Source organism: Acromyrmex echinatior, chromosome 6 (genome assembly GCF_024713525.1).
Source record: "Acromyrmex echinatior isolate Ae372 chromosome 6, ASM2471352v2, whole genome shotgun sequence".
NCBI lineage: Eukaryota > Metazoa > Arthropoda > Insecta > Hymenoptera > Formicidae > Acromyrmex > Acromyrmex echinatior.
The window spans coordinates 5295381-5320700 of record NC_141857.1 but is presented as its reverse complement, the minus strand read 5'-3'; the positions used below and the strand labels follow the sequence as shown (position 1 = coordinate 5320700).

Here is a 25320-nt window from a genome sequence, read left to right as displayed (position 1 = left end):
GTTCTTTAATTGAATATTAATTTAAGAATTTTTTCAAGAATTTTTTAAATATATTTCCGATTGAAACGAAAATAGCAATCGTTCTTTAGATAAATATTAATTCAAACATTCTTTCAAGCTAGTTTGCTCAGCTGTTTAAATTTGTGAAATATGTAGGAAGATAAATAGTTTACACACAACAGTTATAATTCGCAATTAATAAATGATCAATATTGTTGTAACGAACGTATAATATATGTGCATAAAAAATTCAATCGAGAAATAACGTTAAGTAATTAATAAGTAATTGATAGATGACAGATTGGTACGCGTGTATACATAATCATGGGCTTTACATCATATAATTTTAATTATATATTAATGAATAATTGTTGTATAGTAGTATATTACAAAATCGCAATTTTATTATATAAAATTATGTAGAAAATAGTAATAGTAAGTGTTGTATAGAAAACTACGATGTTCTTAGAATCTTTTACCTACGTAAATAAATCTTCGCGATCAATTTTTTAAGTATTGTGATCGCAAAAAAATTATCTGTGTAATATCAAATTCGGAAATATTTTATAAAATGAAAAATCATGAACGAACTAATAATATCGGTAAACTGTTTCATTATACAACTTGAATTTTTCTACAAACAATTTATATTTAAGTGCGCTGAAGTATGGCATTACGAGATGGCACGAAAATGCAATAGTCTAAGTTTCCTTAAATAATAATGTATCCCGAGATGAATCATTCAGCGGCTTACAGCACAAAAATCTACCATTTATAAAAACTATGCACTTACACGCGGTATGCCCTTGCAACGTTTCCGCGGATATAACTTTTTTCTCGCTTTTTTCAGCTAGTCGCAACTTTTTCGTAAGATAGACGGAAATGCGCGTGCTACAATTATGAGGATTAGCAGTGCATTTTAACAACGTAATTTCTTATGCGATAGAAGATTTCAGGGAAATAAATCCCGCTGCAAAGGAAGTACTATTAAATGTACTCAGCCTTTTGGAGAATAATCGAATTCGATCGTTTGAACGACTTTCATTGATCCTTTTTTTTTTTAATCAATTTTTATTAATTTTTGTTTCTAATTCGGTGTAACGTTATTAAATTTTTTACACGTAAATTAGAACTTAGTTCAATTAGATGAGATATGACATTTGCAACAAAATCGCGTTTCTTCTTACATCTTTCACGTAGAAAATAATTTTTATGGCGGTATGATTGCGTTTACAGTTTTTTAAGCGCTCGCAGATACAGTTAAAAGAAACAAATAAAGCGAAAAATGTAGTGAATCGCAGACTCTCTCGAATGTAATATCGATCGAAATAAACTTTTATCGGATATGAAAAAGATCATGTTGAAAAATAATATATAACGTTGGTTGCAAATTATATTTCATGTCATGTTTCCAATATGTCTCGTTTGAAAAGCAACGTGAGAGGGTTTGTGTGTTGTTGTTGAAGGATTCCTTCCCAATGACAATTGTGACAAATATAGCAACATAATTGAGTGTAATTTAAAAATCAAAAACTCGTCCTCGGAACGGCGAAAAAAATTAAGTAAGAGAGAGGTTCCTCTTTTTATTTTGTCTCTTCTTCTTTTTTAACGAGACCGTCAACGGATAAATGTTTGTTATGGAAGTGCAACGAATGATTCTGACAACTCACGGAAGGAAATAAATCTAACTTAGTCCGCTTCGGTCGTTTTATCGAATCGTAAAGACTCCCAGAGCTGCAACATTTTACGTAACTATTTCGCCGTCACTCACTTTTTTCTGTCACATTGCAGTTGTCTTTCGCAGTCGCTGTAAGACACGTTTGTCTACCCGTTGATCGCAAGCAGCACGCAGAAATTATATTACGCGTCAACTTGTATAATTAAAGTATCAATTCCATTAGAGTATCCTTTGATGCGAAACGCAATAAATTCAGTTGCGTGAACACATAATTTATGTAATATGTTAAACACGCATAGATGTTATATCGCAATGTTGTAATTTTTAAACGCTTATTTATGTAAAACACCCTGATAAAAAAAAAAGGAAAAAATGCAAATAATTATACATCTAATTACCGCGATGCATAAAAGTAAATGTAAAATTACTTCCTGCGACTGTCATTGTGAATTTGATATTAATATATAATACAATCGTAACATCGATACTTTATTTAACGAAAAGATAAATAGATATAGATAAACTGTTAGCGGAGGTATGTAGCGCTTGTCTTGCATAAAAATTACGGTTGATTTAATAATCCTCAAATTGATATTTACCTTTGACTCGATCATCAGGATATTTTACACAAATTTAATTTCGCATTCGTTAATTCTTTACTTCAGTTCACCTTGTACGGCAACTTATCGGCGCGTATGTGCCATACGCGATGCATTCGAAGGTTCCTTTGACACGAATAGATAACAGCTGATAAACGAGTTAATTTGCAGATACGCCTTTCAAAGACGAAGATACGTAACTGTACGTATGAATCACTGTGTTGAAACAGATCTTGTCAAATATCACGTTTCGCTCTGGAGACGAGATAAATGACAATGACTGAATGGTCCGCATCATCGGCATTAATTTTGAAATCCGTCATTATTTCTGTTCCGCGTATCGCAAATTGCTTTAATGCACTCTATGTGATACTATTATGCTACAACATGCTGCTCGCGAAAAAAAAGAAGTTCGACCTTGAGTCACATAGCCTTGACGTAAGTTCTTTGAACATATATATGGATAGAAGAAGAAGAAGAAGAAAAAGAAGAGAGAGAGGGGGGGAGAGTACGAATTTCTTGTCTGTCGCAAATTCTTACGCGTAATTTAGTGACTGGTTTTGAGACTCGTATTACGAAGAGGAGCACAGTTCATCGAAGACGACAAAATGCGAGGCAAGAAGGCACGTGCTGGCGCGGGAAACTTTTTTCCTTTCATCCAGACGCGGCCGTGCAATATTGATAGACTCGTCTCTAGATAATGGCGGACTGTATTGCGCGGACTGTAATTGCACGGTAGAAACGGTTTAAAGCCCCGTTCGCTCTCCCTCCACCACCGCAGATAACGTGCGTGGAGAAACGGCGACGACGAACGGTGGATTCCTCTCTCGGGCTATGATAATTATGATATTTAGGCCCCGCGACTTGACGTTATTATCCGAGTTGGCTGTGAGTCGATTTCTGCCTTCTCTTCTTTCCTTCCTACAATACGTCGACCGCGTAAATTCGCGGTGGACGTGGATATAATGCCCTCGTAGTCGTCGTCATCGCCGTGCGTCACGCGTGTGATCCGAGGCAAAAGACACATTCGAGAGAAGACAGCGTATGGTTAAACAGGTTGAAATCATTTGTGATACCCGATGCTTTGCCAATTACGACGCGGGCCGGCCGGCTTATTACCCGCGAATGCGATATTAATTCATCCACCAGAGTAAGAAATAACGAGATCATAAATAGCACATCGATAAATAACGCGCGTATCAACGACGATTAATTAATGAAAATATAAATTCATTCTGTTTCCGATTTGCAGTTTAAAAGCTGTCAGTATTTTTTTTTTTTTTTTTCTATAACACATATACATACGTTTGTTATTAATATAAAAATATTTATTATGCTTTTATGAAAATAATATAATTATTCAATAAAATCTATAACAGAATATTTGTTTACAAGCAGTGTTGGTAATGAAAAAGATTTAATATCATCGAGTAAATTTTTGCCACATATATAAAATAAATGAATGTATAATAATAAATAAATATTCGCATTTATGAAAAGATCCTGCTTATGCTTGTTGAAAATTAAAACCTGCGAAACACTCATCAAGCGCCAATAAATAAATCTCGGCATCTTTTACATACACACACACGTGTAGTACATATATAATATGTACATTCGTATGTACATCTCAAATAATTTAATGATAGATAACAGAATGGAACAAATTAAATATTAAAACTTCAATTACATAATATCGAATGTCTAACTCGAGATTCTGTTTGACATAATCACCGCTTTCACATACATTTTTGTAAATTCCATACATACGATCAAATTAAAAAGACATAAATTGCATAATGGACCCCTTTTTGTCCCACTTTGCCCCCACGTCATCGAAGAGATGCGAGGTAAAAATATTCGAAAGGATAAATATTCTCGAGTGATAACGTTTAAAACTGATATCGCCGATAAAACGCCACGCTCTCCCATATTAATGCGTCGACAACAAAAACATTTTTTCGCCTATTAGCTCCGGTTTGGCGGCTCGCGGCGCTAAAATGATATTGAATGTGCAGGTATGAAATTAAAATGGCTCGCGTACAATACACACGGCCGCCGGCGCGTCCCTGTTTTTCGCCTGCGATTTCGAAAATGCGCATCCGGATTTTAATATATAGACGGAAATAATGGAAAAGAGCCGAGATATTAAATATCGTCGCGCGTGCCGTGATATTTACGTTTAGTCTCGCGCAAAATATTTGCGTCGTCGTTGCATCCACGCGGGTGTATTACACGTATCATATGAACCTGAAAACGGCAACAACAACAATCTGCGCTGTCGGGAGAAGGCATGACCGTTGTGCTGCAGCCTACATCGCCGACCGACGTCAATGGTTCATCGAATGACTTTCCCTAGTGTCGGGTGACAGAGCTTTTAGAATCCATCCATGAGTAAACCAACCCGATGACTGCAAACGTATTACTACTATATCCGAGGTGCCATCCCCTCCCCCTCCCCCCTTATTCCGTTCTCTATGGTTCTCGAATCGGGGTGTAATGGAAATCATTTACCATTTTATCACATGCTGTATAGATATATATAGAATACATATGTACATATATATATATACACATATGCTTCATTAAACCCACTATTACTTGACAATACATTTGTGCAACTGGACATCACATGGAGATACATGCATATTTTATATCACATCGTTACAGCATGAAATGAATATTCTTTTAATTAAAAAAAACAAAATAAAAAATTGGGATTATTTCTCTAGTAATTTTTCATACATTTGTTAGTAATTGTTGTAAATATGTGATATAAAATTTGCGAACGTAAATAGACGTAGCAAAAAACCTGAAAGAGAACTCGGAAATATTTTTTCGATCTTTTTTCACGAAAATAAACGTGACGTGTCTCAAATGAAACACACGTCTCTTCGAAGAGATGAGATCTGATCGCGCTTGATTGTATTCGGAGACAAATTAAACCGCTAATTGCGACTTCCCATGAGGATAATCTCACCTCATTAGATAATCCTGACATTGCTGCACATCGGTTCTAATCGCGCGAGGCTCAATAACGTCAAAGACCGTAATTACCCGATTCCGCAGCCGTTCGGAATGGATCTCGCATCCGTACAAGCTCAAAACGCGAGATATCGAAAGCAATAGAGACATGGTCTTTCTCTCCATAACTTTGACCTAGATTTCCTAAGATTTTATCGCTGCTCTTGCGAGCTTCGTTGATTTTTAAATTAAAAAAAAAAAACAATTTAATTTTAGCTGCCTTCGAACGGTAGAAACTTCGTGAAAAATTATTTGCAGGTAACGTCTTATGTCATATGATGTTGCAATGATAATTAGAATTAGTAGAGAAATTTGTTTGTTCTCATCCGAGACACCGCATAGATCTCAACGAGGCATATCCTCTTTTGCAATACGGAAAACAACAAGTGATTAGTTACTTTCAGGATATAATTATATGTCTGCGTACGTATGCGCAACGCCGTCTCCGTAATCTTCGCTATTTATAATCTCAATGGCATTCCCCGTCCTACCTCGCTATAGCATACGGCAAATGATTTTTTGTCACTGGGTCTTCTTTTAAATATCGTCGACGTAATTGTCGTCAGTTTAAAGCAGCCATTATATCTTTTCGTTTTTCATCCAGAGAAAAACGGTGAGTAATATTTCTTAAAACTAACCGTTCTAACTGATAGCTTGCATATCAAACGTAAAAAAATCCACTCGCACACAATTTAAAGCCGCAACACAGACTTTTGCATAACGCATAAGCGAATCAACCAATCAGAATCCTTCCTTTCCTCCTATCTGAGGGAAAAGAAGACTTAATTGGTTGATTCTCTCATGCACTATGCATTATATGTTGTGCAAAAGTCTGTATTACGGCCATTATACTTGAATGCACACTGAGAAAATTTCTGGTTGAAAATAAACGAAGCAGAAGATTCTGATGATATCAATGCAGAATTTTAGTTATCTCATCTAAAATTATAATGTAATATATAAAAATTGAATAGGTTCAAAGAATAAAGCTCAAATAAGTAAGGTAATAAGATGAGAACCAAACAAGACAATACAAGATGTCCACGTGTAAAAATTTCTTTGTATCATATAGATTCTGTGCAGACGTTTCGACTCTCGCTTTGGGTCTTCTTCAATGTATCACTGAAATAATAATTTCATGATCTCGCATGCCAATAATTTAAGAGATTTGTTACAGTTGTTTGACCTTTTCGCAGACACTTGATGCTTCCATATTTTATTTCTTTATTTATTATTATTTATTATTATCGTCGCATTTATTCTAGTAAGTATTGTCTATTTATAATTTACGTTAAACATATGTTCAGCTCCGTTGTTCTCTCACAAGCTCGTAATAAATTGCAATATACACATTAGTTAACTATATCAGGATATCTTATCATGACAATTTTCTATTGTAAGTTTTAATTTATTGACTATTGTATTATTAATTTCATTTATAGTAATTTCACTGCAACTTTTTATCGTTTTTTTTTTTACGGTTTAATGTGACTAACTATTTAAGTATTCTATCAAATATTAATTGTAAGTTACGACGTTTTAATTTTTATCTCGGATTTCTTATTCTGATTATTTATTTTTTGCGACATACACACAATGAGAAAAATGGCTGGATTAAATACTAATTCTGGTGGAAAATGGAATCAGAATTTTCTAGTTAAATCTACTTGAATTAGAACTGGAATTCTGATATATAATTATTCTGGTAAAAGTAAGAATTCTAGTAGATTTTAGAAATATTGTATCAAACATAATTCCGATTATCTCAACTAGAATTCTAATAAATTCAACTATAAAATTCTGATTCGTTCATTTTCAATCAGAAATTTTTTTTCAGTGCATCTTTAACAAATCTATTAAATTATTGACATAGAATCAAATAAACATCTGCACAGAATCTATATGATATAAAGAAATTTTACACGCGGACATTTTGTGTCGATTCTCATTGGCTTATTACCTCAGTTATTTTAGGATTATAATATTCAGTCAGAAAATGTTCATTTGTTCATTTTCAATCAGAATTTCAATCAATGCAGATTCATTTTCCAATGTAGGTAATGTTTTCTCGTTAACCCTTTGGTTGCATATAAAAATACGCATATGCGTTTATAGCCAAGGTGACATACTCTTGGCGATAAAGAAAGCGCTAAGAAACGATTAATCAAGGTGTCGGTAATCTACATGGGAATAATAAACATGGCCAATGCACCGTAATCGTGGTGCACATGCTTGCCTTGCGCATTTTTAAAAGAGACAGGCAGCTCAACAGTGCCGCGGCGAAAAGGTTAATTCCAGTTAAAGTTCAACCATGATGTTCCCGACGAACATGCGGTGGGCTGACGATCAGGTATCGATGCTTCGCAACGTCGTAACGACGCGACACGATACGTTCTTCGCTCGGCTACGCGCGATAATTAAGTGTCGCTCGACGACGCTCATCCCGCGGCCTCTAATATCGCGGCCGTCCGATAATATCTGTAATCCGCGCAAAACGATTTCGACGCGCGTGGCAACGGCATGAGCGCGTAGCGTGCCTCATAATTAGTCGGTAGACAGAGGGACAACGGAACAGAGAGAGAGAGAGAGAGGCAGGACGCCGATCATAATTGCCGCTCGCGCGTCCGCGGCCGGGCACAATCAATTAAATGGTGCGCGCGTCCACCATCCGAGACGGAACAAGGCCTCCCCCTCCCCCTGGTCCCTGTTATAAATCGACATTCCTTTTTTCCCCTTTGAATAATCCCTAATTGAGTGGTCTGCATGTATATCGGAAAGATAAATTTTGAAAAATCGACGTTGCACCCATGATAAATGCAAATTGTCCATCTGCACTCCAGGATTATCAGCGCAAACATTAATTTTCTAAAATTTATATGTTCTTCTCCGTTTAAAAAAAAAAAAAATTTTTTTCAAAGTACTTTAATAAAATAAAACGACGCTATCGTGTAACCGTTAAATAAAGTTGCGCTACGACGTGCGTTATCGTTGCATCAGCATTGTATTTAAATTGTTAATGCGTATCTTTATTACCTCGTCCGTGACGTAATCGAGATCGATACGTCGTACAGTTGAACGTAAATTAAATGATATTACTTTACACACCTTATCGTGCTTCCAACGGATTTTTTAACGTACGCAACAATAATTACTCTTCGATAACCGCCGCCGCGGCAACGCTTTTTAACTAACTTGTACGACGCTTCTCTTTCTCGCCAAGTTTTAATGAAATGAAAGGAAAAACTCGAGATAAAGTTGAAGCGCCATGTTACGTCACATGAACTAAAACTTATAAAACTTGCGGAGTCTTCATCCACTTGTCTTGTCTGTGTAATAACTTTAGGAAATACGGCAGCGGGATATTTGCGTGATAACCGCGTAAAGAAATTAATATAAAAAAATAGAAAGTGTGACATATATAATCCAAAATCGTGGCACGAGCGTGAACGTAAATTAAAGCGGAAGAGATTTACAATCCCTTTTTGCTACCGACATAAATGAAAACATACACAAGAAACTATCTTGATAAAGGACAATCACATTACGGAAATTTTAATTAGAGAAAAACCGTTTCCGGGGCTCTTTCCCTTTTAAATGTGACAGGGAAGAGCTAACTAAAAGAACATTACAGCTAATTTGAAAATTAATTAAATTAAGTACCGCTTTCGTAATGGGTTTGTCAAATGTAATATTCGATATTTTCAATATCAAAGGAAAATTCGATAAAATGTTAAATTATGTTGGAAAAACGCTGACAAAAGGATATTGAAATAATACGTAATTAGCTCCTAGATTATTGATTGGTCGTTTTAATGAGAAGTTAAATTTACGAAATTATATGTACACACATGCTTAAGATTGATTAAATAACTGTACGAGGAAATTACGATAATCCCATTATCACGTTCCGCGTCGATTTTAACTATGCAGCACAATACATATGTCCGACGGACATCGTTAAATCTTAAAAGATAGCTTATCATTAAATAGACAATCGAACAGTATTACCTGTTGCTGCGGAGCGGCATACTGGTGATCCGAAATAACCGCGTCTGAAAACCAAAAACATTTCACAATAAGTATAAAGCGTGAACAATATTACTTGATATAGTTTTACAATTTTTCTTCTTATTATATATTTAATCAATATAATTTTATATTTAATTCGCAAACATTTATTATTCAGAAAAAATATCTTATGAGTCTGCAAAAGTGCTCAAGATTTCGTTTTTATTTTCAGGTATCCATCACCGGTGCAGAATGGAGGACCAAACGGCACGACGACAATGAGTTGCGCGAGTTCTCAAGGTAAGAATAAAAAAAGATCCCGATGTTGAACATCGCGGTGACATTGCCGTAGCTCTCGCTCTCTCCGCAAAAGATTCGAAACAATTCCGCTAATTCAATATGCCGTGCAACATTCGCGCGTTCGTTGCATTTAATTACTACCGACCGCGTACTGGCAATAAAGCCGCCGCGACTCGCAATAAAAGTGGAGAGAGAGAGAGAGAGAGAGAGAGAGAACCGCATGCCGGTGCTCATTAATTAGCGGGTCCCGAAAAAAATTGCCTGGCAAAATTTTCTTCCGATTAAATTAGCGTTGCATTAAATTTATTGGCTAAATTCTCTTTCATAAACTGGCGCGCGAGCCGATCGCGTGCGCGGTTCACGGCTCTCTCACTCGCTCGTTCGCACGCACAGTCCTCATACGTGTATAATTTGCAAATATCAAACGTCGGGCGGATATTTGAAAATATTGACTCTGGTATTTTAGCCGGGCTGTGCGGCGCGGCCGGGCGGACAGTCTCTCGGCGCAGAAGGGGGGAAAAAATTATCCGCCTCATGACGATTCAATATCGTGCGATTATCGCGGCAAAAGGATATCCAGAGAGAGAGAGGAAGGTATCCACGCACGGATCAGATACAATATTAATTTTATATTTTTCGCTACTGTGTGACAAGCCCCGCGTGGCGAGAGCGAGAGAGAGAGAGAGAGAGAGAGAGAGAGCCGCGCGCGTGCGACGAACGTGCGGTCGCGACGACTCATACATACGCACGTGCGTGCACGTATATACGCGCCGCGCACTGCAAAAAGCTTGTCCCCGCGTTTATTCGCGATTGCGAGCGAGCCATTAAACAGATTCGCATGGAATTTCACGACGAAAAAGGGTCGGCGAGCGCGCACGGGCGCTCGGAAATTGCGCGGAACGCGCAATCAATGAAAAAGCTTCATTTCAACGCGAGCTTATTACGAAATTAATTTTCATTATAATGGAATTCTCACAAGTATCACACGCCTTTCTATTTGCGATACTTTTGCATCGCGGGCGTTCGTCATATAGATATACGGAAAACACGTCGCACAGAAATCTCAAGTTTTTCATGAAACGCACCGGTATCGCGGGTCCCTTTAAGTGTAATTTCAATTTTTGCCATGATTTTTTTTTTTCAACAACAAAGGAGACTTTCCAACATTTATAATTTTCAGAAAACGAGAAAGAAAGAAATTATGCACTTTACAGAAAATAATAATATATGCCAATCAGGAGGATGTGAAATATTAAACAAAATTGTTAAACAATTGCTAAAAATGTTAAATGCATTTCGTTCGTCTCTAATTAAAAAATATTTGAAATGTCCATGTTTTTTCAGTATAAAAATTAATGATGAAATAATTTCTGAACATCTCAGAATAACTCTCAGAGTATAATACGAGTCCTTCGACACTAAACACTAACTAAAAAAAATGAAATTTTGTACAAAATGCAGAATTGTGCTGTTGAAAGATCATTCGATGAATAATTTCACGATGATTCGCAAGGAAAAGCCGAATCTGCTAGCAGACAAAGCAAGCGGTGTTCGCGAAACCGTGTTGATATCGCCGACAATTGGCGCGAAATTGTAAAAAAATATTTCCCGAGAGCGAGACCGATCCGGACAGGTTGGCGCACGTTATCGGCGATGCGTGTGGCGGGCGCACGACAATCGTGCCGAAATATAGGCGCGGGGCAAAATCCGAGGCCAATTACAAACACGCCGTCTCACCGGGCTGTCAGTCATCAATCCGTGGAATATTTTTCTCTGGGTCAATTGAACAATTCTACGCGTCGTCGGACAGCGAGCGGATGGGCGCGAGTGGGCTGGGTTTTAATGTATTTGCCGTTACCGGGGGCTTTCAACGGCTAACCGGTAAATCTTCTGACGAGCGATTAACTCGTTTCTCTCGGTACTCCTCAGCTATTAAATTACCATCGACGATACCGCCGGCAATAAAACTTGTTCGGGGTGATACTAAACCGAGCAAAAGGTTGCGGTTCGGCCCAAGGATTATACAATAATCTTTTAAATCACTTAAATGCCTCGTTTATTTATTCCCCATCAAATTATCGGCATTACTTTGAGCTTTATTATCGCTGTGTATTATAGAATTGATGGACAACGTCTTTAATGACGTTTCATTCTTTACCGCCAACCGCTTCGACGTGGTAAGATACTCATTTTTATATCGGATTAAAACTATTTTTCACAGTTGATGAAAAAAAATAGACAAGATCTTCCGTTAACAAGCAATTAAATCAAATGAAATGTAGATGCGAAACTTTCGTCAGTCAATAAAAATCATTTCCAACTCTTGGAAACTTTTTATTTGAAAAGTACGAAAGGTTATTTTGCACAATCTTGTCAAGAATTATTTTTCATCTGTGATACACAGCGGTAAATTTCATCTCGACGGGAAGCCGTAGGAGAAAGTTACAACTTACCAAGCTTTTTTCCCCCGATTTTAAAGCCGTAGAAAAGATAAATTCGATCGTTTGAAAAAGTTGGCGAACAAATATCGAAAGTTCGAAGCGCACTTTGATCCCTGGCAAACCGTTTGGTAGCTGTATCTAGCCCGAGCAGAAAATTCAACTGGTGCCTGTTTACCTGTAGCTGCCGAGATTAGAGTTAGACGGTACTCGATGAGTCACTCTCATTTGCTCTCTCAGTTACGCGGAGGAAGTATTTCACAATACGACGAGATGAGTGACAGGAGTTCCTGCGCGAATTAATAGCGCGATAATTCGTGCTAGTTAACGTGTACGTACGCGGGAGGAAAATAGAAGAAACACTTGGGGAATGATTAACGAGCCGTCAGGGGAGTCTAATGTCTGTGTTGAGCTGAGGAACTAAAATTAGGTGAAAGAAGTCTTGCTTCACAATTTATCACAATGTAAATGTAATATTAATAGAAGTAAGTGATTTAATTAGTATTTTTTTTTTTTCGAGAATTAGTAAATTGTAATTCACTCTCAAGGTTCCACTCCTCCAACTTCAGTTATTCATTCTGCATCTATTTTTTATTTTCTTAACTCCTCACAGAGTGAACTAAGAGGGGGGGGGGGGGATGGGGAGTGTTATTATCGCGCGCAGCTATAAAGAGTTAATCACCGCAACAACGTGGCGCGCGGCACGTTGTCGCGTGAGAAAATTTTTCGCTCCACGACGCCCAGGAGGCCTCGAGAAAGCTCCCGGGGTGTGGAGGCGATGAGAGCGATGAGAACGAGGTCCGAAAATCTAAAGGGCGTCGCCCTATCCTTGTCTCTGTGTGCAGGGGTGATGGTGAAGCAAGAGGCGAGGGACGACGGTTACGAGACGAGTCCGGACCTCGAGATGAGGAGCACCGGCGGTGACAGCAGTCAGCAGTATCACACGCCGCTGACACCACACACGCCGCACACACCGCACACGCCGCACACGCCCCTCACGCCGATATCGGCGACAGCGCATCAACCCCAGCAGCCGGGCTCGACCGCCTCCGCCCTTGGACAGGTGAGTTTTTCATATTCGCCTACCCTGCCGCCCCTGACCAGTCCCCCGTTGTTCCTCCCTGCCTTCTCATTCTTTTCCCTCGAGCTCTTTTACGTAGCGACCGATAACGAGCGACTCATCATTATCACGATGTCTCCAAAATAATCAGAGGGAAAGGGTATCTCTTGAGAAAAGATGTATCTCTCGTATGGCAAAATAGTAGCGTTTGAAAGACTATAATTGAGACGTTTTGCGGCTAAATTACAACGTTGAAATGTCGGGAATAGTGCTACGCTTGCAGAATATGTACATATTCGTGTGATTGCTTGTAATTATACGGTGAGGTTGCGTGTGATGGTCGTACGGCATATTCTCAATCGATCTTACGTCAGAATTTTGGATTATATGTAACATTTCTAATCTTCATCTAATTTACATTAACACAACAAGCTGAAATTAACGCTCGTACATTTTTGATTATCTACGTGAATATATAAAAAATGTAAATCCTCTATATATATATATATATATATATATATATATATATATGATATAATTCGAAACGATTAAATACTCTCTTTTGTAATAAAATAATGCTCGTGTAACGCATTGATAATAATATAAAATTTACTGTCCACACGATACGATTATCTCGAAATTCTATAACGTGATAAAGTGCGCGATTTAAAATCTGTAGATCAGAGACGATGATATTTATAAACAAGTAATAATTAAATAAGAAATAACGCGATCGAAGTCGATATGGAATCTTTGCGATCGCGTATTGTAACGTACCTTCAGCAATACTCGATAATCGATAGAGAAAATACATGTTACGTACAAAGAAAAAAAAAACGTACGTAAAACATCAAACTTATTAGCCAATAAAAAACGCAGACGGTTCTCATTAGGAACCGCTGTATTGCCGTATCTAGCACCTCACAATCAAAATTATGAGCAATAAATTGCAATAAAGAACACACGCAATCGCCATTCCGGGATTTGCGCAATACCGCGCGCAACGATTTGCATTTTCATGTTAGTTTTACGATCTACTTACGCAACATTACCTCTGTTGCGGTACAATGAAAGCCGTGGATGGGCCCCGCACGCGGTGTTACTTATTTTCCAGTTAATACACGGACTAAAGATCTTTAAACGAGTTGTTTCGCGAACGTTTACATCTGTGTAATTTCTTTGATTGTTACGCGATTACAAAATTTAACGCAAAACGTGCGATGAAAAAATTTCTGTTAATAAATATCACGGAAATATAATTTCATGATATTTCAGCGTTTCACCGGTTTCACGTTGTTCGATGAAAAATTCTTTTATATTTTTATAATGGAAACCAGATTCATTAATGAAAGGAAAAAATAGAAATTAATTTCTTAGAGATTTCTAATTTTTTCCGAAAAGTAGCAAATTTAAATGACACATTTCGTGACATCCATGTATTTATATATCTGTATCAAGAGGTACAAGATATAATTCACATATTGCGAAAGAAATACAGAAAGGGAGTTATTGCATCCTTCCAGCGGCTTTTGGCTTTTTCGCATTACAAACCGGCAAAATAAAAGCTTTTACAAATGTGATTCGGTTGAATATTTTGACGGTGGTAATTTTCAGGGATTTCAATCAGAACGCACATTTTCCGCTCATGAATTAATTGCAGGTTGCCCAGCTCCCCCAATTTGGCTATCGGCGCTATCGCGCGCGAATTACAGAAATTTCATCCGATATTAAATTGCCATTATATCCGCAAAGTTGTTATCTGCTGTCGGGATCGATAGTCTTTTTCTCGAAAATTATCTCGTGACGTGACGACCGATCGATCTCGGTTTTACCGGCTCCTCATTTTAACGAATGAACGGCCGACGAGCGAAGCGAATTTCCGTTGATCGAATTGTTAACCGTGAACACGTCCCGGATTTATCGAGTTCGCATTATCACGCTCCTCTTTTCTCGATCCTATTTCACATTGTTTTACTTAACCCTTCCCTAGATTTTATGACGTCCAATTGTTTCTGCGTAAACGAGCCAGACATTCATGGTATAGATTCCTTTTTCCGAGACAATTGAAGAAATGAATAGCCTAAAAGGAACGTCACTTTCACGAAAGTTGCATTATTTTTACAGAAAAAAAATTAATAAGATTGTATTATTGTGTGTGTATATATATATATATACATTTTGATTTCTCTATATATTTTTCTTTATATAATTGATTTTTTTCTTTTGTGTTTGAATGTAATTCAATTATTGCTTGGGAAAGACAGACGAAAAAAAGGAGTTGGATAAGCGGAGATGTACGTTTGCTTTTATTATCACAACGCAACGGCGCGACGGATATTTTCCCGAAACGTATAGATTAATGGCTCTTCAAATCGATAAACAAACATCCTTTGCGCAATGTCTCGCAATAAAAATTTCCTATATTTACCTATTTTTTAACGCAAATATTGTGCTTTAACATCGCCGGGTAAAACAAATCTGTGCGTTACATTCGCGACACTCGCCACGGTCCTTTTGTTTGCAAATAATAACAATGGGGCATGCGCGAACGTATGTTCTTATCGTGTGGAATATTGTCGGTGACTTTCGAGCGAAATCCGAGCCCTGTGAAAAAGGGTAGGGATAACGTGTTATCGGTAACTACCAGTCAGTGCGGCTCTTATCTTGGTGGGATTTCGACCTCGATTTCACAGGGTTATCATCGGGTCAAGAGCGCGGATAGGAAAAGTACCATATAGTTGGGAGACCAGGTCGAAAATTGCAAACGAGAGTATGTTTATGTGTATTGCGATAAAAAAACCTCCGTCGGATTCACGTAATCTCTTATGCTTTCATTTCCGTGGGCGTTGAAAAAAAGCAACGGGGTTCTTTCCCCGAGTGAACATTAAATGCGACTCGTTGGAAAAACACTATTCTTCTTATATATTTCTGAACGAAAATAGACACGGGAAATAGACGTTGCGTTTTCGCCAATTGCACGAAATATTTTGCATCCACATTTGCTAAAATGAACAAATGATAGCGAGAACATTTAAAATTAAGAGTGGTGAATATGCGAATATTGATACGCTAAATTATCGCATTATTGACAGCCTTCAGAATACAATAACGGCTTGTTGAATAATTTCTGATTTCATCGGGCGGGATAGCGCTTGAAGCATTTATTTTAGTCCACGATATCGGATTTTTGCGCGAACGTCGAGAAGAGTCAGAGAACAAAACGTCACTTGGATACCTGTCGCGTTAATCATCTAATACCAACCTCGTTAATATCCACCACGACAAAACTCTATCGACGTAAGGAACTTTCCAGATAATTTGACCTCCTTTATATTACTGACGTGCGCGTTTCACATCTTGTCAGATATTCAATTCTTATAAAGCTTGTCATTCATCCAAAGCAATTAGCTTATGTAGCCAATGTTACGAATCTTCCTCTATTTTTTTCTAATTTCATATTCAAAAAGAGGTAGAAAATCACTGAAACCTCAGTTGATTTTAGCTAATGCAAAAAGCAGACGGTACAAAAAATGCAACGGGAGAAGAACGGTGATCGCGTCAGTCCGTAACACGCGCAATTTGCAAAAAAAGAGACACAGCTGCACATTTTACAACCGCGAATGGCTGATACGTTGTACGTGGCCGCGTATTTTCGGTCCATGTGGCAATTGCGCTATTACTATTTCCCCAAGGGCATCAAGAGAGACAGAACAGGGAGAGAGAGAGAGAGAGAGAGAGAGAGAGAGAGAGAGAGAGAGAGAGAGAGAGAAATATACATACATATAACGCCGACTGGGGTACGTACGTTTTATGATCGCCACTGTACGTGTCCGTGATCGTCGGTACATGTTTTACGTCGGGATTGTACGTGCTCAGGAGAAATTTCATTTTTCCGCAGCCGACCACCTGCGAAACTTGCGGACGCGACGAAAAATTTCGCGGCGTAATTTCGAGGTAGAATCAAATTAGGCTGGAACATCAACCGTCATCGCGATTCGAGATATCACAAGGATAATTCGCCGCGACTGGTGTGCCAGCATTTTTCTTTCTTTCGCCCGCATGTATTATTCAGGAAACGCGAGAAATTCGGTCAGTAAATATACGGTAATATGGTCTACCCTTAATATCGCATCGGAATTTATCGTGAAATATTTGAAGCCTTATAATTTTTTAGATATAGTTTATATATATACGCGCGCGGATTTTTAATTATGAATCAAGATGCTCCGCAGAATTGAAATATTCAACGAAGAAACAGAAACGCTTTCAAACACTTTCTCTAATCTTCCTATCTTACGTCTTTCCTACCTCCTTTCCTAGCACTATCATTTGGTTGCGGAAGTTCCAAAATCCTTGCATTATCTCAGTGGGACACAACGGCGCCGAATATAATAACTTGAACGTCTGCTGACATTCTTTTCCAGGTCGCGATAAAATGCGAGACGCCGGTGGACCCATATTCGTTTGTCGACGAAGAGATGTCGATGGGTGGCATAAGGACAGCAAGCAGTCCAGGCGGCGGCGGCGGCGGCGGCAATCCTGAGAGCATGACGTGTCCGGGCGGCGCCCAACCTGGGCTAGATACACCCACGACGCCGCCCGGGGCGCTGTCCGGGCCACAACATCATCAGATGAATCTTGTGATGAACGGCGCCGCCAACGTCAATCCGCAGCTGGCGCATCAGCCGAAGAAGCGAGGCCGCAAAAAAAAGTCAGAGATGATACTCACCCCTGAGGAGTAAGAGTCTAACATATATAATCACAATTGCAATTTGTACTAACTTCGTCATTCTTCAAAATACAGTTTTGCTATTTTGCGAAAATTATGTACCCTTTGTTACAATTCAATTACATGCTTGCGTAATCGTGACAATTTTTTTTTTATACACAAAGCCTAAGACGAGACTTGTCGGGTACGTTGTAAGACTCGCTATTTAAGAAAGATTTTAATTCAACGTGGTAAAAGTCCACCGCGAAATATCGGGTGTGTGAAGTTGACTGCGCAACGTAAAGATTCATTTATGGTTTCAATCCTTTAAGGATAAGCATCTTGAAATCATATTTTCACGTATAGTTCTGACCAACATGGTCAGAAGGAATTAAGTCAAAGTTAATATTAAATAACACTTTACACTTTTGCAAAATTGAGTTCAGAAATTTACTATCTATAGCAAAGAAATAATAAGAATAATAATAATAATAATAATAATAATAATAATAATTATTATTATTATTATTATTACAAGTATGTTAATGAATACAAAGAGGAGCGGAGCTGAGAAGGAACGCGGACCAGTCACGAAGCCGCGACTCAATATAACCAGAGTTAGTTATATATTTGCATGCAGCCACGGTTAAAAATATCCGCTCTGCTAACAATGTCCGTCTGACCGGGCACCATGTTGCTGATCCGATAGGATCTTCAGTTGCGCTTATTTTTGTGAAGCCAGCCGAAAACTTAAAAATAGTTCCGCATATTAGGAACGTAACACGATCAGATGCGTGCCGCTATTACGAAGATACCTATTAGAAGATAACGCGCTCATTAAGACGTTAATTGAAGATATCTTAAGAGAGAATTATTCATGCTCTCTTGACATGTACATCGGTATGTCTATTTAATTGAATACCCCGTAGAGAGAGCTAAACACAAAGGCTCATTTATGCTAACGTAAATATAAATATTCTGCTTCGTTTCCTCATCATTTTTTTTACGAAATTGCGAAATTACTGTTGCATAAAACTTGAAAGGAAGAACAAATATATTAATTAGTGTGGTCAGTCATCTATTGTACATCTCACTGCAGAACTACGCTAATTTACATTTTTTATTTAGAAAATACTTTAACTCACATTAAATTTTATTCGCGTTCATTAACACATATTCAGAATATCAAAAAATTATTTACCTAACATTTTTTACAAGAAACTACGTCGGAAATGTTATAATATTAATACTAATCGACAGACTAATGATTTAAATTTACAAACTGACACGGAAACCTTAAGCCACGCTTATATAAAGATACTTTATTAAGTATAAAATGTTATTGTTTTCAAGATTGATCCCTCTGTTACATATCACCATTTTATTATCGGAACGTTATGACACTGTCAAGACATGCTTTTGATCGATTCGAAATTTTAATCTCTTATTTGAATTTACGATGACGTTCTGCAATTCTTTCGTGACTTACGACGTATCGTCGTTATTTTCTTGTGACCTTATTGACTCCGTCAGCACAATTTTCATTTCTATTGTCCGTTATCATTTTTACCTTCTCAACGATTTTTTAAAATTTCACCTTGAGTCTTTATCGCCATTCAGCTTACTAACTGTGTAGAATAACTTGCTCTTACCTCGCGAATGCTCCACAATGGTCGCATACAAAAGGAGAGAAAACTGTATATATAGACTCTGACTGTGATTCATTTATTGCTGTAATTATTAAGATTGTAACGCTGAAGATGACTCAAACAGGAGTCGAAACGTACGAAATATGATATTGCTAATTAAATAATGTATATCTTGAACAACCGAAGATTGACTCCTATAGCTTTCTATATGATTTTTTTATTGTTTGTTGTATTTTCATAACGTTTTATTATCCAAGTATGTTCTGTTTAAAAAAAAAAAAGTAAAGTTCGTAAATTGCATTTTGCCATCGTCATTTTATCTTGCGAGATCCGAGCTTATTCATCCCGACGTATTCACGACAGCTTACAAGTCCCAGGTCGATGCAAAACGTTACATTGTGTTACAGTGTCACAAATCGAAACGCGAAGTGTCCAAGACGCGCGCGAGTTCGTCGGTTTGACAAAAAGTAAACGCGGAAAGCCCGCGTGTCCCCTGCCGATCGAGAGAAATAGTTGCGTGCCTTTCGCTGAATCGTATGACGCAGCATAAAGGAATCCAAGGTATTATTAAGGCCCTCTGTATCCACTTTTTTTTTTTCTTTCAGAGCGGAACTCGCAGAGGCCAAGAAACGTGCAAAGACGTACAAAGAGAGGAAGAAGCACGACAGGTTCGACGGCATGCCGGAAGAGGAAGTGAGCAAACGTGTTCTACCGGATCACCTCACCAACAACCTTGACATTATTATAGTGAGTCCATGTATAATTATTTCTAGAGACTCTCGAATAAGAGTTTGGACACGAGCCGAAGTTTTGTGTGCAGAGTAGTAGTTTAACGAGAAAAGTTTACGAGAGAGAAGGATATATATTTACCGTTTCTTTCTCTTCCTCATTCTATTTTATCTTTTTTTTTTTTATCTATTTCTCTTTTTCTTTCTCACAAATTATTAAAACATGGCTAAACAAAGTGGTTGCTTTCTTAAGTTCAAACTCTCATTAGAGGATCTCTATAATTATTTCATATTCATATTAGTATCGATTCGTATAAATACTAGGATTCGACCTAAACTGACCTACGACTTATGGCTGTTCTTTATCAGATATCAATATTGCGTCATCTTGTCAAGTCGTGTAAATTTCCAGAGAACATTCTATATACCACGTATATAAGCGCGGCTATAACTTTACATTAAAGGTGCTTTAGACAGCTAACAATAGTTATACATGTGGAATACCAGATAGAGCACGCGCGTGTTTCAAACGGATCATTCAGTATCGATAAATTGAATTATACGCGAGGTGGTCGCGAATCGTCTCTCGCGCTAAGTAAGACGACGTTTCAATCCCGCGATGTCCCACTGCCGAACGGTAATAATAATTCATTAAATCGCGTCGTAACGTTAACAACAATAAAAACATAAATTTCACCGGCTCACGCATTTCTGCCGGCACACACCGCGTATATACGCACCGCGGCACGTAATTTATAGCCCGGCATATATCGCGACCGTGCGTGTCATTTGTAATGCCGCATTACCAATGCGCCGCGATGTCGTTCTTGATCGAATGACGGTAATTAATCCGATAGGCGCGTGCGGTGTGGCACGACACGACTCGGCTCGGCTCGGCTCGGCTTTAACCAGCGCGAGAATCCATCTTGGAGTGATCGCCGCGCGAAAACGCGGAGGATTCTCTGCACGCGGCAACGACAAATGGCAATCGCCGCCTCCACAACAGCCGGTCTAATCGCTTTAATGATGCGTGTGCGATTCGGTTATCACGCGGCACGCCGTTGCAACGGTCATTGCGTTCCGTCAGCAGCAGAGAGAACAAGAGAGAAAAACTCGCGGTTTAATCCACGAATTCCTCATCCTAAAATTCCATGACTTTTCTCTGATTTCCAGGTAAAATTTCATGATATTCCCCGACTTTCAATAATATTAAAAAATTTTTGTTGTATTTTCGTTCTGATTTGGAAATCGTTCAATATTTTGTTGAGAAATTTATATAGCAATATAAATTATTATTAATGTTATTAAATTGTTTGTATTTTTAATTGTTAAGTTGGTAGTATTCCAAAGGTGTGATGAGCGTATTAAATGTTTTTAAAACAGAAAATTTTTATTTTTACTGTTTTGCAAAAACAGTTTTGCAAAATTCTCTAGCTTTTGCCTGATTTTCCTGACCGCTTTCAATTTCCCCGACAATCCCGTGATTTCCCTGATTTCCAGTTTTGTGGCAACTCTGAAATTGTTTGGCCACCCGGCCAGTTTCGCCAATGTTGGGAAAACTTAAATCTTGGTTGACTTCTCGTCTTTTTGCGAAACTAGAGAGAATTATAGGAAAGACTAAACCTAATTAGAGGTTAAACTTAATTAACACGACGAAACCAACAATAAGTAAGTTATTAATTGTTCAATAGCACGAGATATATTTTCAGAGATGAAACTGAATCGGAGTTGCTCTCGTAAAATGAAGAGTATCGTCAGACTTGATAAGTCAAATTGTCCGTCAGAGAGTTATTCCGAATTCGTCGGCGGATAAAGAATCGACATTGCGATCGGTTGAAATCCGAAAACAATTTCGGACGATTCAGTTCTACGTACGTGTCATTTTCGTCACCGCGCGTTAGCGTGATCTTTATTGAATGCAAGCGAGAGAATGGGAATTACGTTCTCGTTACAAACGCGACGACCCGCCGCGCGTTGATCGATCACCCGATACCGGTGTAAACGGGTATAAACAGTTTAACGGGTGAGCATCATGGTCATTACGAGTGATTGTTATAATCCGATATGCGGCCGTCGTTATCAAAATTGGGGTGACTTAAATGACGGAACCGAGAGGCTCGTAACGATTTCAGTATTTTAATCGTATCACAACATCCCCGCAACGTAGCTTGATTTATATTCAACCCCGATTCTCTTTAGAATAATGAAATTGTCATATTTTTGACAGCGCGCGCAATTATGTAGTATTATGATGAGTGAGAGCGTATTATTGAAGCAATTTGTCGATTAATTTAGTGTACAAATATTAAAAATTTAATTACTATGATATTACATGTTCTCCCTGTCATCTGTACAGAAGTAGTCTCATGGTACAGAATAATTCCAAAAAGGTGAATAGATTCTAAAACTTATTGACTATCCGATCATGCGTGAATTTTTGTTTTCGTTAACTCAATTTTTGCAACGCGCGTAACTTAGGTCACTCGCGAGATTTTTTTTTAAGCGTTCAAAACGTCGCTGATGAACGAAAGAAAACTCCAGATCGTTCTCATTCTCTTTCTTCCTAAGAAAGGGCATGTATGTTATTTATCGCAAAATAAGGCACGAACGCTGTCGGCCATTTTCATTTGGGGAGTCTGTTAACGCGTTCTACGGTCCATATTCATATATTACCCGAAACGAGTTGTCACCGTGGTCGATCATCCGTCAAGCGGTGTAAACGCTTTAACGGGCCGTGGGCAATTCGGTTATTACGCCCGACGTTGTAATCGAACGCAGCGGGACACTGTTCGTTGCTCCCCATAGAATGCACCCCCAGCGCGATCACCCTCCTCCTCCCCCTCCCTCGCCTGCTTGTCCATCCGCCCCCCGTCCCTCCTCCTCTCTCTCCTCTCATTTCTATCCGTCTCTCTTCCACTCTGCGTTCCGTTCCTACGTGAGCGACGCGCGTTGTTTTCAATCGGTGACAATTCCACACCCTTCCTCACGTCCAACCACCACCTCGTGGCCACCCCCGCCCGTCATTTTATCCTCGTTTATCCCGGCCGCCATTCGGCGCCGGCCGAGCGGCTAACGCATTGGCGTTAACGCGCTAATGCGATACGTACTTTATGTCGACGGCGAGCTGCGGGGAATGGGGATGGAGACACACGCAAACATACACGCACGTTATACGCACGGAGGGTTTGGGTTGTACAGCAGGAGGAGGATTCGTTCGTACGCGACTAATATAACGCGATTTTGACGGTATACGTGCGATATACGTCGTACCGTGGCTTTCTCTCTTTCTCTCTCTCTTTCTCTCACTCTCACTCTTCCTCCCTCTCATCGGAATCGAAGGTGCGATCGAGAAATGCATTACTCGAATCGCAGAGATACGCGGGGATTCCTCAAGAGGCGCGTGAAGCATGTGTTGCGCACTCCATGCGTGCTTCAAAGAGGTATATACTTCATATGGAGAACAACTATTATTAAAAAATTAGCAAGGGCCAAATTTGTAAATCATGTCTTCTATCCTTTACGCCATATTAAAATGCCCGCTTTTTTTTTATTAATCATTTTTCAGGAGTATATACACTGTTAAATACGTACAGTTCGTAATGTTAAATTCTAACCAATTTGAGTTTATTTATAATTATTTCTATAGGTCACTGCTATTATTTAATGCGTCGTTAATTTAACTAGAACAATGGAGTTAAATAATTAAACTCAAGAAAATGTATTAAATTTGACTCGAATTTAGTTTATTGTTTACTAAGTGCAATCGTTAATATGAACGTTGTTTACTTTGAAACTAACCACAGAAATGGATTGATTTACATTTTGACGCGTGAAAGTTAAAAATAACAAAATATTATTTAACTCAAGGGATTTGGTTACCATAGCTCTTTTGTTATTTAACGACGCGCGTAGGAAAGTTTAATTAAAGTCAGGTTATCGGTTTCCAAATCGCTAAAATTAGAATACAGGAATTCCTTCAATATGCATTCGCGTCCGTTTCGATTCTTATTTAATTACCCTAACAAAGCGCGATGTTTCACAAGGTACGATTCATAATAACATCCTCGAGGGCTTCAATGCAGCGTTAAACAGAGGCGAGAACAGAAGAATTCAAACTAATCAGCCGCCGATCCTATCCCGTGCCTCGCGGACGCGTCGCGATTCTTAATGGAACACGCGCGCGCGCGCACACACACACGCATACACGCACGCACGTGAGGCCTGCGGACGTGCACTTTGTCATGCAATTATCCCGAGGAGTATACGGCCCGTTCCGTTGCGTGGTGAATGTTAATCTCTATTTACCGACGACGACGGCGGACGTCGCGTCGCCGTGGCTAGGCGCGAGATAAACGTCGATAAGTTACGACACGAGATTCCCCGGCGGCGGTACAGTCCTCTCACGCGCACCTTGCACTTGCGAAAAGGTCAGTTGAAAGAGTCGAGAAAGAGAGAGAGAGAGAGAGATCGCGCGGGAGTACATCGACGAGGAGAAGAGGAAGGAGGAAGAAGGAAGGTTTAATAGCGCGCGAGATGCGCGCCTAATGGTGCTCGCGCGGCCGCGCACATCACGTATCCTTGGACTTTGTCGTTATTAATTACCTAACCGGCGGAGCGAGGAGCGAAGATAATGCGGTTGTGCAACAGGTACCAACGCCGCACCTGCGCCTCCTCCTCCTCCTCCACCTCCTCCCTCCCGCCGCGCCGTTGCATAATCGCGAGTAAGAAGCGCGCACGTGAAGTCGTACGCGAAACGGGGAAAGAAATCGATCCCTTCTCTCTTCCCTCTTGCTCTTCCTCAATTTAGAGACACTGGAACGTACGCGCGCGTACGGAAGTGCAGCGTGTATCGCCGTGCGCGCGCGAGAGATTAAGTTTAATTAATTAATTCAGTTTACACGAAAAACGGCACGAAACGAGGAAAACCCTTTTACTAGAGAAAACGTAGGAAATTAACTAAGGGTGGATGAATTAAAATAACCGCTAATATTATTTAATAAAGTCGAGCAAATTGGAATTATTACATTACGCGCTTCCATTTTTTTAATGACGATATTAAAATTATTATTACAAAATCATTGAAAAGAGAGATAAGGTATTCGTTCGATGCTCGGAAAATCATTGGAAA

The 25320-nt window shown here is 38.9% G+C and overlaps 2 protein-coding genes across 4 annotated transcripts in view; one reads left to right on the top strand and one right to left on the bottom strand.

The window, feature by feature from the left end:
• Tdg (Thymine DNA glycosylase) overlaps positions 1–25320 on the top strand; it is a 121661-nt gene that overhangs the window by 61528 nt on the left and 34813 nt on the right. Inside the window, exons 2-5 of the mRNA XM_087407407.1 lie at positions 9542–9609; positions 12893–13110; positions 17532–17845; positions 20070–20211. Coding sequence (XP_087263533.1) covers positions 9542–9609; positions 12893–13110; positions 17532–17845; positions 20070–20211 — 742 coding nt within the window. The remainder of the gene's footprint in view (positions 1–9541; positions 9610–12892; positions 13111–17531; positions 17846–20069; positions 20212–25320) is intronic.
• The window catches only part of Dnmt3 (DNA methyltransferase 3), a 134330-nt gene that overhangs the window by 82520 nt on the left and 26490 nt on the right, over positions 1–25320 (bottom strand). For all 3 annotated transcript variants that reach the window (XM_087407403.1, XM_087407404.1, XM_011069216.2), the window contains exon 2: positions 9310–9353. In XM_087407403.1, the coding sequence (XP_087263529.1) occupies positions 9310–9353 (44 nt within the window). The remainder of the gene's footprint in view (positions 1–9309; positions 9354–25320) is intronic.